Genomic DNA, 16,805 nt, shown 5'->3' with positions numbered 1-16,805 from the left:
CATAAACTCTATGATCAACATCTTGGTGTGTCCTTCCTGCCCCCTGCCACCCATCATCAGCCACAGTGCCTTTCACAAACCGAGTGGTCAACAGCTTTTGTTTGAATGAATGAGTAGATAAATGAGGTGATAGCTATGCCTAGAGACAGGAGAATAAGAGCTTTTCTACCCTCCTCTACCTGCACAGAAATATCCAAAGGAGCAAACAAATATCCTAGCATGTGTGCCATAGTTTGCTTCCCCGATGCACATTTTTTTTCCTGAAGGAATAGATCTCAAAATATTTAACGTAATTCAGCGGAAAATTTGGTTTCACATGTAGAATCCCATTTTAACTTCAACAGCACATATGTGCCTCCCTTCATGTAACAAAATCATTAGCAAATAGTTACTGACCACCTACTATGTGCCAGTCACTGTTCTAGATGCTTGGGGATATGGTAGTGAGCAAACTTTCAAAAGTCTCTGTCCTTATGGATATTTCAACTCATTCATTTGATAATCGTGTAGCAAGTCTCTGGTGAATTCATAATGACGAATGAGATGTGATCCCTGCCCTCCTCAAAATTGTACCATATCAGAGATGCCTTTAAAGAATACCAATAGCGGGCTTCCCTGGTGGCGCAGTGGTTGAGAGTCCGCCTGCCGATGCAGGGGACACGGGTTCATGCCCCGGTCCGGGAGGATCCCGCATGCCGCGGAGTCGTTAGGCCCGTGAGCGATGGCCGCTGAGCCTGCGCATCCAGAGCCTGTGCTCTGCAACGGGAGAGGCCACAGCAGTGAGAGGCCCGCGTAACGCAAAAAAAAAAAAAAAAAATACCAATAGATAATTCACAAGGGATAGTTGAAGGGCTCTAAGAAAAGCAAAGTGTTATGACAGGGTGGAAGACAAGAATAAAGAATATTTAAATGCAGTAACGGTTAAAGTAGCCTGCACGAAGAAAGTGGCACCCTCATTGCACTCTCACAAAACTATACTACCTATGTTAGTTATAAGGTTCTGTACGTTTTTCAAGTGCAAGAAATGACTTTACTGATAATGAGAAAATCAATACACTTTTGAAGCAGTCTCAATAAGCCTGTTTGGATATAAGCCCCTCAGTGAAGCAATGTGTATTTCATTTTCCTAAATACCAGTGTTAGTGCCTGGGCAGAATAAGAATTTGCAAATTGAGTGCTTCCCGAGTATCAGGCACTGCTCAATGTGCATTACATATAATGGCGCATTTAATCCTCCTGACAATCCTATGAAGTTGGCAACTGTTATTATCTGCACGGTAATATGAGGAAACTGAGGCACAAAGAGATTAAGTCACTTGTCCAAAGTTATACAGAGAACAAACGGCAGAGCTGAGATTCAAACAAAGGCAGTCCAGCTCCCACATCTGAGTTCTCAATCCCTGCACTGGATTGCCTCTCCCTTAATCTGATGAAAATAATTTCTTCAAAGTTATCAATGAAGATAATGTCTTCATCTTCAGAAAAGACACAAATGTACAAGACCATTCAATACTGCAACCAAAAGAAGTGACTAATGTGTCATTTTTTGGTACTTTAAGTCATTGAGGGAAACATTTTGGGCACAGGAGATTTTTTGATGCCTCACAAATTATCTACTTATTTTGAGATGTACCGCTGCCTTGAAAAAATTATATGCTTGAATGAAGGAAGGTATTGAGAAAGGGAGAAACTGAATCCTATAGGACTGACCCGAGGCCAGGGGAAGGTGGGTTTCATCGTGGGGGATCTTTGGTGGCCAAACTACAAACAGAATACAGCGGAAGGAAAGAAAAGAGATGCCAGAACAGAGGCATGAACTATTTAAAGGGCTCTAGAAAAGTGCAGAAAGCAAATCTGAACACATCATAATTCTGCCTAATGTCCTCACTGAATACATATCATGCATAAAAATCAGCAAATGCTTTTATGTTACTTGTATAACCTTCTGCTGTCTTGGAAGAAGGCACCCGTCTTCCACCAGTGAGCTGTTAACACTTGGAGAACAGATTCTTTATTGTATCTTGATGAGATTTTCACAAATAGGTTTTGTTTTTAGTAATGGTGTTTTGTTAAGGTGGTTCTTCTATTTGGATTAAATTGAGAATGCTACCCATAAAATTGTTTTTAAAGATCCATTCTCCTCGGGTCACAAGTGTCCTGTGTAACAATTTCGACCGTATAAAGATGTTCCCCAGGTATAAGCTACCCCTCTCCGAGCTCCTCATTCAACTCATTCTGACCTTTCACACCATTCCTATCCTTTCAGTACAGAAACCAAGCTTGCCTGAGTTGGGAGTATCGGATTCAACCTGCGACCCTCACCATCACCACATTCACCCTCTGATTGACAACACTAATGTTAATAACAATGGTATCAACCTAAAATGTGTAGGTTTCATTTCACAGATTTCAAACCGTTTTACAAATATTATTACTTTTACACGCACACACACCCTTCCAGAATATAGGTATTATTAAAAATCATCTTCATTCTAGAAATGGACCACAGAATGTTAGGAGGAAGACTTGGATTAAGTGACTTGTCCAAGGTCAAGCATGTTCTAAAAGAGTAAGAGGCATGACCCCATGACCTGGGTTCAGCCTTCACATACGACCACACACGCAACATTCCCTCTTTCCTTTTCTCCCTCACTATCTGGTGCTTAGGCTATTACACCTGAGGGAACATTTTCTAAGACGAACACGCTCTTCCACCACTGCGCAGATTTCTTCTGGCTTTTTTGTTTCATTTTGGAGCCAAAAAATTACCCTGCTCAAGATCGGTAAGGAAAAATGCTCTTGATAATGTAGTCTCGACTAAGAAATGTTATGAAGTAAAAGACAACCTTAAAAAATTGAAAACCTGTTCCATCAACCTTTTTAAAAAAAAAAATGTATTTATTTATTTATTTTTGGCTGTGTTGGGTCTTCGTTGCTGCGCGGGCTTTCTCTAGTTGCTGCTACTCTTTGTTGCGGTGCGCGGGCTTCTCGTCGCAGTGACTTCTCTTGTTGTGGAGCATGGGCTCTAGGCACAGGGGCTTCAGTAGTTGTGGCTCACGGGCTCTAGAGCACAGGCTCAGTAGTTGTGGCACAAGGGCTTAGTTGCTCCACGGCATGTGAGATCTTCCCAGACCAGGGCTCAAACCCGTGTCCCCTGCATTGGCAGGCGTATTCTTAACCACTGTGCCACCAGGGAAGTTAACAGTTTGGCAAGAAATTAGCATCAAGGAACTCCAACAAAAGTTAATAAAGTCTTGTAAAAGATGCACAAGAAAAGAATGGCATTATGGAAATAGTACATTACCAGAGTTAAGAGGCCAAATTTTGATGACAAATATATCTGTTTCAATTCTGACCCTTTCCCTGCTTTTTTGGAAAACTAGTCTCCTCAATTTGAGGAACCTCAGTTTCCTCATTTCATAGCTTGGTTCTAAGAATTCAATGAGATGTAAAAGCAATTACTATGTACATGGTAAGCTCTCAAGAAATATTGGTTGCTGTTACAAATAACGATACTATTACTGTTGTTGCGTGTAATGGTTATCAACTGAGAATCTAGAGACAGGCAATATTTGAAATTCCAGGCTAGTAGGCAGACAGTGAACTTCAGGAAAAACTCTCATCCATTACTGGACAGTCTTGCAGGAGCAAGCGTGGCTAGAACTCCATAATAACCACATCTGGAATGATAATCAAGGTAGGAACGTATTAATTAGATTTGGTCTGCAAAAGGTAGAGACTTGGTCTCGGGGACAACTTTCAAAGAATTAAGCAATTAGTTACAGAGGCAGACTTGTTACAAAGGTCCAGAGATGAAACTATAACTTCTTCAATGTCCACCAACTACTGAAATGCACGAACCCACAGCATTATAGGAGCTGGGCCTCCTGCTGAACCACGCATGACTTAGGGGTAGTGGAGTGGGCGAGAGGATGACCAGAACAAAGCACAAACAAAAGCAGATCTAAATTACTGAGCACTGTATTCGTCAGGTTCTCCAGCGACACAGAACCAATAGGAGATAAATATACAGAGAATTGGCTTATGCATTTATGGGGGCTGAGGAGTCCTATGATCTGTAGCTGGCAAGCTGAAGACTCAGGAGAGCCAGGGCTACAGTTGTAGTCTGAGTTTAATGGCCTAAGAACCCAGAGAGCCGATGATGTACATTCCAATCCAAGTGTGAGTCCAAAGGCAGGAGAAGACCTGTCTCAGCTTGAAGACAATCAGAAAGTGAATTCTCCTTTACTCAGCCTTTTTTGTTCTATTCAGGCCTTCCACAAGTCAGATGAACCACCACCACTCTGGGGAGAGCAATCTGCTTTACTCAGTCTACAGATTTAAATATTAATCTCACCCCCAAACACCCTCACAGAAGCGCCTAGAATAATATTTAATCAAATATCTGGGCACACCGTAGCCCAGTCAAGTTGATACTTAAAATTAACCCCACAAGCACCTGCTATTTACCAGGTACTGTAAGAGGCACTAGAATGGTAGTTCCCTGTGGTTTAGTCTAGAGCTGCTTCCAGTGCTGATGGAGATGTTCTGTGTCATTCAACATAGCAGCCACTAGCCACATGTGGTTATTGAGCACTTGAAATGTGCCTGTGCACCTGAGACACTGAATTTTAAATTTTAATTTTAACTCATTTAGATATAAATAGCCACATATGGCTTAGTGGCTACCATATCAGGTAATACAGGTCTAGGGAAAGAGGGTAATAAACAAGTAAACCAACAAGTAAGTTACACAATGTGAGACTTATGCAGGAAAAGGATAAGGTTCTGGCTGAGGTAGGGCAGAACTTGTTTAGATAAAATGGTCAGAGTAGGCCCCCCTGAAGAGGTTATCGATGTTTAAGCTAAAGCCTAAAGGCCTAACTCTTGAGAAGAAGCAGCCAGATGAATAACTGAGGAAACAGAGTCCAGGCAGGAGGAACCACATGCACAAACGTCCCAAGGTAGGAAACTTTGTATTTGCTTTGAGCAACTGAGTAAGCCACACTTGACTGGAGGATGATGGAAAACGTGTTGAAGAGGAAAACAAGAACAGCCTATTACAAGAGTGGGAGGCCACCATAGGAGCTTGGGTTTTATTGAGGTAATTTACAGTTACATTTTTTAAAGATCATTGTGGCTGACTGCTGCGTGGAAAATATATGAGCCTGCAAAAAGATGCATGCGTGCGTGCGTGCGTGCGTGCGTGTGTGTGTGTGTGTGCGTGTGTGTGTGGTTGCTTGAGTGAAACTGCTAGTTTGGCTCTCCTCCCAAACAGAATATAATCTTTTTAATACTAGTGTGTATTTGTATTCAAAAGGAATATGCACTTTGCATCAATGTTAATTTATGTGAAAGTAATGGCATGTATATACATACACTCTTGAGCTTTTTGAAGTACAAAAAGAAGGAAACAACATGTTAAATATGTTGAAAATAAAGAAGAATTCTGTATTTAAACCATCCAGTAGGGCTTCCCTGGTGGCGCAGTGGTTGAGAGTCCGCCTGCCCATGCAGGGAACACGGGTTCGTGCCCCGGTCTGGGAAGATCCCACATGCCGCGGAGCGGCTGGGCCCGTGAGCCATGGCCGCTGAGCCTGCGCGTCCGGAGCCTGTGCTCCGCAACGGGAGAGGCCACAGCAGTGAGAGGCCCGCGTACCGCAAAAACAAAAAAAAAACAAAACTATCCAATAGATACATTTCTAAGAAGTACCCATACCAGTTACATAAATGAAATAGCTGCATACAAACTCCATAAGATTGTCCTTGGACTCTTGAGAGAGGTCAATTTCTGGTTGTAGAAGAAAGAAAAGGAGGAGGAGTTTGAAACAAGTTGAAAAGACAACCATGAAACAGACTAATGTCAAGCAAAGAGGACCCACAGAGAAAGATTAAAGCAATTGGAGTTAATTAACCTAGGGAAGAGAAGATTAATAAATTATTGTGAGGATATGTAGAACTGCTATTCAGAGGATAAAGTCTACTTGGGGTTGCAAGTATCACTGGATAGAAAGCTGAAGCCTGCAGACTAAAACTGCAGAAGACGCTGTTTATGGCTGTGAAACTCTGGAATCAGTGAGCAAAGCAGAGTAATATCCTTCCATGAAGGTCTTTAAAGCAGAATAGATTCTCTTCATCAGTCTCATTTGAAAGATTTAAGTGTGATCCTGCCCAAAGGCAAGGTGCTGAACCGAATGACTTTTCAAGGTCCTAGCCAGTCAGCCCAATGAGACCACGCAGCTGATGGTGTGCTATGATTTTCTTTTGTTTATCCATATCTTACTGTTTTACACCACCATGTGGCCACACTGAGTAGAAATGCTATAAATTTTGAATCTGAACATAGGCCTTGAGAAATGTCAATAATTCTCATACTTTTAGAATTGCACAGTCTGTTTAGAAATATTCAATGTGTAAAGTCACCTGGCATGAATATCTTTATATTGTACATAGTGACCCTGTTTCAGTATTAATTTGGAAAACAACACTGATACTTATCGTATAAATAACAACATGTCAAATTCTTTTATTGTGTATTTGCTATTTGATAGAAATCGTATTTGATTCACAATAAGCTGAGTTCATGACATAAAAATCTTTTATTTTAGATGCATATATATTTGAAAGCCAGATTCTGACCCTTTTATATTTAACAGATGTATTAAGCAAATGAGACTTCAGAAAAAAAATTTTTAAATGAATTCAAATACAGTATCAAAAGAATGGTAGATCTGCTTGCAGGAAAACAATAATTGTTGACACATTTCTACAGACATCACGTTAAAAATAATTTTAGGGCTTCCCTGGTGGCGCAGTGGTTAAGAATCCGCCTGCCAATACAGGGGACACGGGTTTGATCCCTGAGCTGAGTGTTGCATTGGATTCTACATTGGACAAATTAAATTGACAAAGCCCAGTCTGTCCCTCCATTCCCATGTCACCTCTAGTACAAAAGCTTTCTGTTAAATACAGACAGTGAGGTAGACCTAGGGTCAGACTGCTTGTGTTACAATCCTAGTAAACTCTGTAACTCTCTGTAGGCCTCAGGATTTTTGTAATGAGAATTAAATGTAAATAAATTAAATAAGGTTTCATCACTTAATCAACAAATATTTACTGAGTGACGACTACACTATATAGTGCCCCACTAATAGTGCCAGGCACTATCCTAGGCACTGCAGAGAGAGCAGTGAATCAAACAGACAAAAACCTCTGCCCTCTGGGAGCTTCCATTCCAGTAAAGAGCCAGATAGTAAATATTTTAGGCTTTGTGGGCCCTAAGGTCTCTGTCACAATTATTCAACTCTACTACTGTAGCACCAAAGCGGCCACAGGCAAAATGTAAGCAACGCACAAGTGCATGAGCATTGCTATGTTGCATTAAAACTTAATTAGCAAACCCAAGTGGCAGACTAGGTTTGGCCCACAGGCCATGGCTTGCTGACCCCCGTAGTAGAGGAAGACAACAATAAACACCACCAAGATGAAAAATAATAAAATAAACACGATGTGGAATGGCGATAAATACTGTGGAAAAAGCAAAAACAAACAATGGTATGGATGGTATTGGAGTGTGTCAGGGTAATCCTTACTGAGAAAATAACACCCGATAAAGACCTGAAGGAGGTGAGCAAGAGAGTCAGGGGGTGTCTAGGGAAAGAACATTCTAGACAGGGACTGTCAGGTGCAAGATCCCAGAGGCAATAGAGTACCTATTCTTTTTGAGGAAAGCAGGTGGACAGTTTGGAGCAAGTAGGAAATAAGATCAGAGAAGTAATATGTGACCAGATGGCATGAGGCTCAACTGCCGTTTTAAAGACTGGTTTTCACTCTGAGTGAGAGAGAAGCCTTTGCAGTTTTAAGCACAGCAGTGACCTACTCTGGTGCACTAATTTTAATGGGATTGTTCTGTCTGCTGTGTTGAGAATAGACGGAGGGAGAAGCAGGGAGTCCAGTTTGGAGTCTGTTGCAATAATCCCGGTAAGACATGATGGACCAGATGGTAATGCTGGAGGTGGTGAGAAGAGGCAGGATTCTGAAATAGGTCAAAGATAACCTGACCAGAATTTTGTCTTGGATTGGATGGGAAATGTGAGAGAAAGAGGGGAATCAATGATGACTCCAAATTTTTTGCCTGAGAAACTGGATAGATGGAGAAGACTACTAGAGCTTGGGGAAGAGGAAAAAAGGAAGATCAGGGTCTCAGGTATGGAAATACCTATTACGTATCCAAGTAGAGATGTTGAAAAGCAGCTTTTGTAAGAGTCTGCAGATCCAAGAAGAGGATTAAACTCAGGGTATAAATGTGTGAGTTGTCAACCAATGGGTGGTGTCTAAAACCATGAAACTGGTGAGATCACCAAGTGATTAAGTACAGAAAGAAAGAGAATGGGCCCAAGCATTGGGCCCTGGGGAGCTCCAAGTTTAGGAGTCCAGAGAGAAAAGGAGACAACAGCAAAGGAGACTGAAAAGAGCAACCAGTAAGACTGGAGGGAAATCATAAAGAGCAGAGTTGTGGAAGCCCAGTGGGAAGTAGGTACTGGAAGAGAGAACAATCACATCAGTTACACCTGAGAGTATGTGTAAAATGAAGACTGAGAATTGAGCCACTGTGTTTAGGAGTGTGGAGACCATTAGTAGCATTGACAAGAGCAGTTTCAGTGAAGTGGGAGGCATAAGAGCCTTGTTGGAGTGAGTTTTTTTTGAGAGGAGGTTTTGTTCTTTTGTTTGATTGGGTTTTCTTTAAGAGAAAGAATTAAGTTAACTGGAAGGGAAGTGAATCAAGAGAGGTTTGGGGGCTATCTTGCTTTGTTTTAAGGTGGTAGAAAGAACAGCATTTTTGTGTGTTAGTAGAAAAGCCCCAGGAAAAAAGGAGAAATTTGAAGACAGAGCAAGAGGGAAAGAGAGAAAGAGAAAGAGAAAGAGAATTGCTGGAGCAGTTTCCATGGGTGGGCAAGACAGGATGCGATCTGGTGCAGAACTGTGGGTGGGCTGGATTCACATTCTGCATGTAAAGGGCTTATCATGGTACTCACTCAGCACTTAGTAAATCTCAAAACCCACAGATATTAAACTACTAGCGTCTGTCATACAGAGTGAAGTAAGTCAGAAGGAGAAAAACAAATACCATATGCTCACACATATATATGGAATCTAAAGAAAAAAAAATTGGTTCTGAAGAACCTAGGGGCAGGACAGGAATAAAGATGCAGACACAGGGAATGGACTTGAGGACACGGGGAGGGGGAAGGGTAAGCTGGGACAAAGTGAGAGAGTGGCATGGACATATATACACTATCAAATGTAAAATAGATAGCTAGTGGGAAGCAGCCGCATAGCACAGGGAGATCAGCTCCGTGCTCTGTGACCACCTAGAGGGGTGGGATAGGGAGGGTGGGAGGGAGGCTCAAGAGGGAGGGGATATGGGGATATATGTAAATGTATAGCTGATTCACTTTGTTGTACAGCAGAAACTAACACAGCATTGTAAAGCAATTTTTCTCCAATAAAGATGTTAAAAAAAAAAAGCGTTGGCTAATGTGATCTTACCATTCCAGTGCAGCTACAACATTCAGTAGATTAATGAAAATAAGTTGAATAGAATAAAGATGATGACAGGAGGACATTCAGAAGCAACAGTGAATCACACTGACTAGCATCTAGGATATTGGTCTAAAGGTAAACAAAGATACCTGAAGAAAAGTAAGAAGAGTGATGGGTTACTGTTTCCTTTTGACTCATGAGGTGAGTTAGCCAAAACCAGGATCCCACAGGTACTTGACTCCTTGTAGATACTCCGGGTTGATTAATTATCTTTGCCCTTTCAAAACTCAGCATGATGAAAAACCGCTACTCTTGCCTCACAGATATTGCATGGTATACGTAATGTTATTTCCATGCCCTTTTCCTGTTCTTCCACTAATTTTAACACTGATACATAAATGCTAAGCTGTAGGACAGAATCATGGTAGGGAACCAGACAAAGGAAGGTGGGTGGTAAAAGTATAACTGCCATTTCCACTGGGAATAAAATGGGGTTGGAGCAACTACAACCTAAATTGTGTTCCTAATATGAACACAGCTCTGTGCCAGGTACTGGAAGAAATACACTATACTTATGAAAAAGATCCCAGCAGACATGCAGCTCTATGAAACCATATTTTGTTATTTAACACAGGTATCTTTTTATGATTATAATAATTGTGCTTCACTGAGGGCAGGTAGCAAATTTCAATGAATCTTAATTCCTCACTTATTTCAATATAAATTTGGAGATGTGTTCCTTGGGAAAAAGACTTGAGCCCCCAGGTGGCATAAAATCATACTTCAGAAAGTAGCAGTTTGGTGGACTTCCCTGATGGCGCAGTGATTAAGAACCCATCTGCCAATGCAGGGGACACAAGTTCAATCCCTGGTCCAGGAAGATCCCACATGCCGCGGAGCAACTAAGCCTGTGCGCCCCAACTACTGAGCCTGCGCTCTAGAGCCTGCAAGCTACAGCTACTGAAGCCCACACCCCTAGAGCCCGTGCTCCGCAACAAGAGAAGCCACCGCAATGAGAAGCCCGCGCACCGCAACGAGAAGAGTAGCCCTCGCTCCCCGCAACTAGAGAAAGCTGCAACGAAGGCCCAACGCAGCCAATAAATAAATAAATTTTTTTTAAATCATGCAAATAAATAAAATTTAAAGAAAAAGAAAGTAGCAATTTGACAACACATTATAATAGAAAAAGCAACTTTTGGAAAACATTAATAAAACTCCTAATTTTACAATGGTGAACTCAAAACCAACTCACCAAAAGCTTTACAAATGCAGGAAAGCCCTAGAAGCCCACTGTCGTGACCTACCTCCTCATCTCTCACAATTGTTCCAATCCAAGGATGGCAATAACTAATATAATAGAAACAATCGATTCAGATTTTGCTTAACTCAAGATTCTGTGTCTATGATCCAGGATTATCTTTTAACAATTTTTGCATGTTTCAAAATTGTAAAGTTTCTTTCCTGAACTCTGCTCAGTAATTTTAGTACAATATGTATGTTGTCCCTGAAATATTTAAGGAGGCCTGTGACCAGAACGTATAGAAGCTGACCTCTGACTATTGATTGACAATTACATCAATGCTTGCCACCTGTTGCTCAACCTAATAATTTGTTTATCTTAGAGTTAGGCAAACCATGCCAAATCTGACCCAGCACATATGTTTAGTAAATAAAGTTTTAATAGAACACAATCGCCCTTATTTTTTAACTTATTGTCTACAGCTGCTTCTGAAAGGCAAAGGTGAGTAGTCATGGCCCACAAAGCCTGAAATATTTACTGTCTGGCCCTTTACAGAAAGAGGTTGCTCACCCCTGGTTTAACTAATAGCTGGTGTCCTCATTAAGCAATGTTTGCTTGAGCCATATTTACATATCCAAATGCTGAGGGAAGGAGGAATCAGAGTGCAGAATCAAGTCATCACGTCAGAGGACCCAACTTGTATGAATACAGTGTGCGCTGTCCTTGGCAGTGAGACTTTACATTCTTCCTTGATTTCTTACAAATCCAATTTATAAAATACATTTCTATTAGGTGACAGGCATCTACATGTCAAGTAGACTTCCTTTTTAGGTTGTCAGGGGAAGAAAATTTTTACAAGTGTTTCAATCAAAATGCAAATATTTGAAATTTACTTTGCCCCTCTCTAGTCTGATTTTTATAACTTGTTTTCTACCCTGTACATGTTCATGCAATATGAAAACCTCCTAGTTCGCTTTATCTTATCATTAAACTAGGGCTTTGAAAAATATAAAAGGATTTCTGAAAGACAACTTATTCTTAAATTATTGCCAGTTATTTTGAAATGTCAATGGATAGCTTCTTTCCAATACCACATGTGTAAAAAGAGAAATGCTGAGCTGCGTAATCCTTCAAATGGTGGTATTTTTTCCCATTGTTAACCTTTAGAGTCCTCATTTTTGTCTGTCCTGAGCGAGAATCTAAACATTCTAATTCTTCAGCAGAGTACCATGGTAAGTTTATAGCTGCTCTGCCTTAGACAACATATATATTTACGGAAGGAAAATTTCTAATTCAATTTACAATTATGTCAGGAAACAACACGTATCTTGCAGGCAAAGATAAGAAAAACATTCAGGGTACACAGTGCTAGGTCTGCTTAAATAAATAAACTTTTGGTAATAGTGATTAGGTACACAGGATTATTATATGTCTAATTGGCCAACGTGACAATTTGGAATTACTTCCAGTCACATTTAATTGGATTTGGAACCTCTGGAGAAAAGAAAGGCCTAGCAGAGAAACAGCCATAAAAGTAAACTGTTTTTCCAAAGGGTGCTAAGCAATGAATTAATATCCATTGCACAATAGTTTTTAATATGGCCTCAGCTTAGTAAGACTAATGCAGTGGTCGTACACACTAGATTCCAAAACTAATTCAATTAAACACAAAGGCCGGGGGAGGGGGGTGTTTGTTGAATTGGAAAATTTTTTATTTTCAATTTTAAGGAGACTACTTTAATCAGAGGTGAATAATCCTCAATTTAGGTAAAGTCTGAGATATGCTTTAGTACCAGTATAATAGTTAGCTATATATGCTACGCTAGGTTTGAAGGTGTTCTAGAGTCTATAAAATATATGTTACTCTATAAATGCTTTGAAGCTTAATAAGAGGTAACCAAAACAAAGCATTCTCTCATAGTCTTTAAATATTCTTATACTGTACAAACAGAAAAGCAATGTAGAAGACAAATGGTGCGTTGCTTCTTTTACAGTTTTAGTTTTGGTACCAAAAAAAAAGACCTACTTTCTACATTCTAAACTGCGCCTTATGCTTTGCTTAATATTAGTCTAGTCACATTTATACATTACAAAATCTTCTTCTTCAGTATTTATATATACTGCCTGTTATAGTTTTCCTTCTGTCCTATAAATTTGTTTTTTAAAAAATCTGTCCTTGTTCTTAGGAGTGCCATGATTGCTGACTACATGTTCTGGCTCTGTGGAGGAAGTGAACAGTCTATAAGCAAGCTCATCAAACTATACTGGCAGGTAAAAATTGATGTCCCAACTAGGGAGGAGGAGCCCATTTCATTTTTAGAACCAAAATGAAGGATTGGTGCTTAAAAGACTGCTGAAAAAGGTAGCTCTGGGCATATCAATCAGAAGGACACTACTCAGTAGTAATGTATTTATAATGAAGTAGATTTTCTGAGACTAATTTTAAGGGCAAAATTCAAGGTTGTTAACCCTTGGCCCATACTTCAGTTTTACAACCCAATATAAATTTTAGACATCCCAGGAACTACTTTCCCAGGCATGCTACTACAATGACATGATCCTTTAAAAAATGAACACTGTATTTTCATAGATTCTTCTTAATCTATGACTTGTAAAAGCAGATGCTAGAAGTACTACCAATTACATAACAAAGGAAAATACAAAGATCCATTGTATTTGTGGGGTAACGTAGTATTTGAAACACTTAACCAGTACTAAACTGCATATCATCTTTTTTATTTGTTATTCAAAATGGCAGCAAGAAGTCATACGAAAGGTCAATTAGATGTCAAGAGGAGAGTCAGAATTTCTTAGAATTTTTAAAATTTAGAATTTACTAGTTCAGTCTCCTTCGCAACATACAAATCTGTTCTTAACCTATCCTCTCCCCACAAATTGTCAATGACTTTCTGACGAAATATATTCAAAGTGAAGAGCTCACTTATCCCCCAAAAAACAACATCTAATTTGCTAATTATTAAACTGTTTTCCTCATTAAAATAGATTTCTACTCCCTTAAAACTTCCATCAGGTAGTTCCCAGTGAGGCCACATGGACCCAATGGAAACCCACTTCCAAACGAAATATTTTCAAATATTTGAAAATCCAGTACAGACGCTAACTCCCTCCTCCAAATCTTCTCGTCTCCAAACTGTGTGTGGCCTTTTTTTTCTTTGTATTTAAAGATGGTTTAATGTTATTGAACATGAACCTTTTCAACCAACTAGAATAAGATCTGCTAAAACACTAATATGAAAGTGAGAAATAATTGTCAACAGTCGTCTGATACTTCCTGATTTTTCCCACATTTTCACTATTGTGTCTTGACCCCTAGTTTTCTGTTTCTATATCACATGCTGTCTTCCGTAAACAATAAAGTATTAGGTTTATCATATAAAATTCTCATTAATTTGTATGGTTCTGTCTAAATATTTGGAGCTCAATTTACCTAAAAATAAAGATTTAAATTAGTCCTGATATACTTGACACCTGTAAATTGACCTTAAAGTAGATAAAATTATTATTATTTCAAAAAATTATTAATTTGCTAATAAGTGCAAGACTTTCCTAGGGGAGTCTGGAACATGCAAAATAGTAGCAGTTGCTTATGTATGTAAGTAAATAGTTGTAAAAGAATTTCTAGATACGAAAAATAAGCAAATAATGTCTATTGCATAGATACAGTAAAAAGAAAAGGGCTTTTTATTAAAGTATTTCAGAGGCTTTTGAAGAAAGGTGGGAAAGGAGTTGAATCTTGAGGGTTAGATGATATTCAGCAGGCCTGGCATTTACTAGTTCGCAAACAAATGTTTGTTTCAATTTATTCATTCATCAAACAAACATATATTGAGTACCTACTGTTTTATCTACATTGAACTAGGAAAAAATAGATTCAATGTTGGTGCAACCTAAGATAGGTTAAGAGCTTGAAATTTTTGTAAATAAATTTTTGTCTGTTTTCTTTAGCTTTCAAAGAGCATTAATATCCCTATTTTATTTACCTAAAATAAAATAAAAATTTTTTATTAAAAAATATCTCCACCTACCAATACGTGCATGTTTGCTACACAAAAAAGGAATAAAAAGAATACTATTATTTTACTATTCTGCATTAATAAAAGTAACAAAAACCTATTTGTCCTTGTATTCTCTTTTTCTCCTTTAATTTGAAGCAATGTGGTATATTGAAAAACGGTCCTCATCTGGAGGAAGTCAGATCTGACTCAGTCCAAGTTCTAACACCAACACCTAACCTAAAACAGGCTAGTCTCCAGAGGCGCTTCAAGTAGAAAATAAGAGGTAACTGGCATAAGACATTTGAGAAGGTCTATGCTTAAAGCCCATCTTAGCTCTAAAACCTCATGTTTTCAGGTATATCCAAATATGATGTCATACACCTACTGAATGGGAGAAAACATTTGCAAATGATATGACTTATGAGAGGTTAATATCCAAAACACATAAACAACTCATACAACTCAACATCAAAAAACAAACAAACTGATTAAAAAATGGGCAGAAGACCTGAATAGACATTTTTCCAAAGAGGACCTGCAGATGGCAAACAGGCACCTGAAAAGATGCTCAACATTGCTAACTATCAGGGAAATGCAAATCAAAACCACAATGAGATATCACCTCGAACCTGTCAGAACAGCCATCATCAAAAAGACCACAAATAGCAAATGTTGGCGAGGATGTGGAGAAAAGGGAACCCTCTGACACTGTTGGTGGGAATGTAAATTGGTGCAGCCACTATGGAAAGCAGTATGGAGGTTTCTCAAAAAACCAAAAATAGAATTACCATTTGACCCAGGAATCCCACTCCTGAGTATATATCTGAAAAAAAATAAAAACACTAATTTGAAAAGATACATGCATCCCAATGTTCATAGAAGCATTACTCACAATTGCCAAGATATGGAAGCAACCTAAGTGTCCATCAACAGATGAATGGATAAAGAAGATGTGGTGTGTGTGTGTGTATATATATATATATATATATATATATATACACATACATACATATAGATGTATAAATACATATGTGGTGTATACACACACACACACACACACACACACACACACACACACACAAAATGGAATACTACTCAGCCATAAAGAAGAATGAAATTTTGCCATTTGCGACATGGATGGACTTGGAGGGCATTATGCTAAGTGAAATAAGCCAGACAGAGAAAGACAAATATTGTATGATGTCACTTATATGTGGAATCTTAAAAATACAATAAACTGGTGAAGATAACAAAAAAGAAGCAGACTCAGTGATTATCAGTGGGGAGAGGGAAGAGGGGAGGAGAAATATAGGGGTAGGAGATTAAAAGATACAAACTATTACGTATAAAATAAGCTACAAGGATATATTGTATGACACAGGGAATATAGCCAATACTTTATAATAACTATAAATGGAGTACAAGCTTTAAAATTTTTGAATCACTATATCATGCAACTGTAATTTATATAATATTGTACATCAACTATACTTCAATAAAAAACAAATATGATGTCACAAATTTAAGGAAATTTGTAACATAATTACAAATGTAATTATGTTACGGAAAAAAGTAACATAATTACAAAACACATCCTGCAGATAAGTTCCATAAACAAAACCCTTCTAACCTGCCTCAACATCGGCACACCACACCAGTATCTCAATAGTTATATACTTCCTTCTGCTAGCTACCCTCTCCCTGATCTTAATTCAAATGCATACATCTTCCCCCAAACCCTGCTCTGTTCTAAGTCAAAAGGGGTTTTTGGAACAGCGCCAGAGAGTATGCAGTCCATGCCAACTTTAAAGACAGGGCTGTCCCACTACCCAAACCACCATGGCAGTTACACTGTTGAATGTAAGAACGCCCACACATCACAGATTAGAAATTATGTCTGCATGTACACTTGTAGACATCCATTAAGGCTGAAGAGATAGGGGCTATTTTCACTACTTTTGTAAGTGGAGAAGTTACTATATATCTGCCTTTCAACCACATAAAAT

The 16,805-nt window shown here is 39.0% G+C and overlaps 1 protein-coding gene across 1 annotated transcript in view; it reads left to right on the top strand.

Moving 5' to 3' along the window:
• Window positions 1-16,805, top strand: part of SPATA16 (spermatogenesis associated 16) — a gene marked incomplete at its 3' end in the record, with an annotated part of 224,098 nt that overhangs the window by 123,177 nt on the left and 84,116 nt on the right. Inside the window, exon 4 of the mRNA XM_079921401.1 lies at window positions 12,970-13,054. Coding sequence (XP_079777527.1) covers window positions 12,970-13,054 — 85 coding nt within the window. The remainder of the gene's footprint in view (window positions 1-12,969; window positions 13,055-16,805) is intronic.

Source organism: Stenella coeruleoalba (genome assembly GCF_951394435.1).
Source record: "Stenella coeruleoalba genome assembly, chromosome: 5".
Classification (NCBI taxonomy): Eukaryota; Metazoa; Chordata; class Mammalia; order Artiodactyla; family Delphinidae; genus Stenella; species Stenella coeruleoalba.
This window is presented reverse-complemented; position numbering and strand designations above follow the sequence as displayed.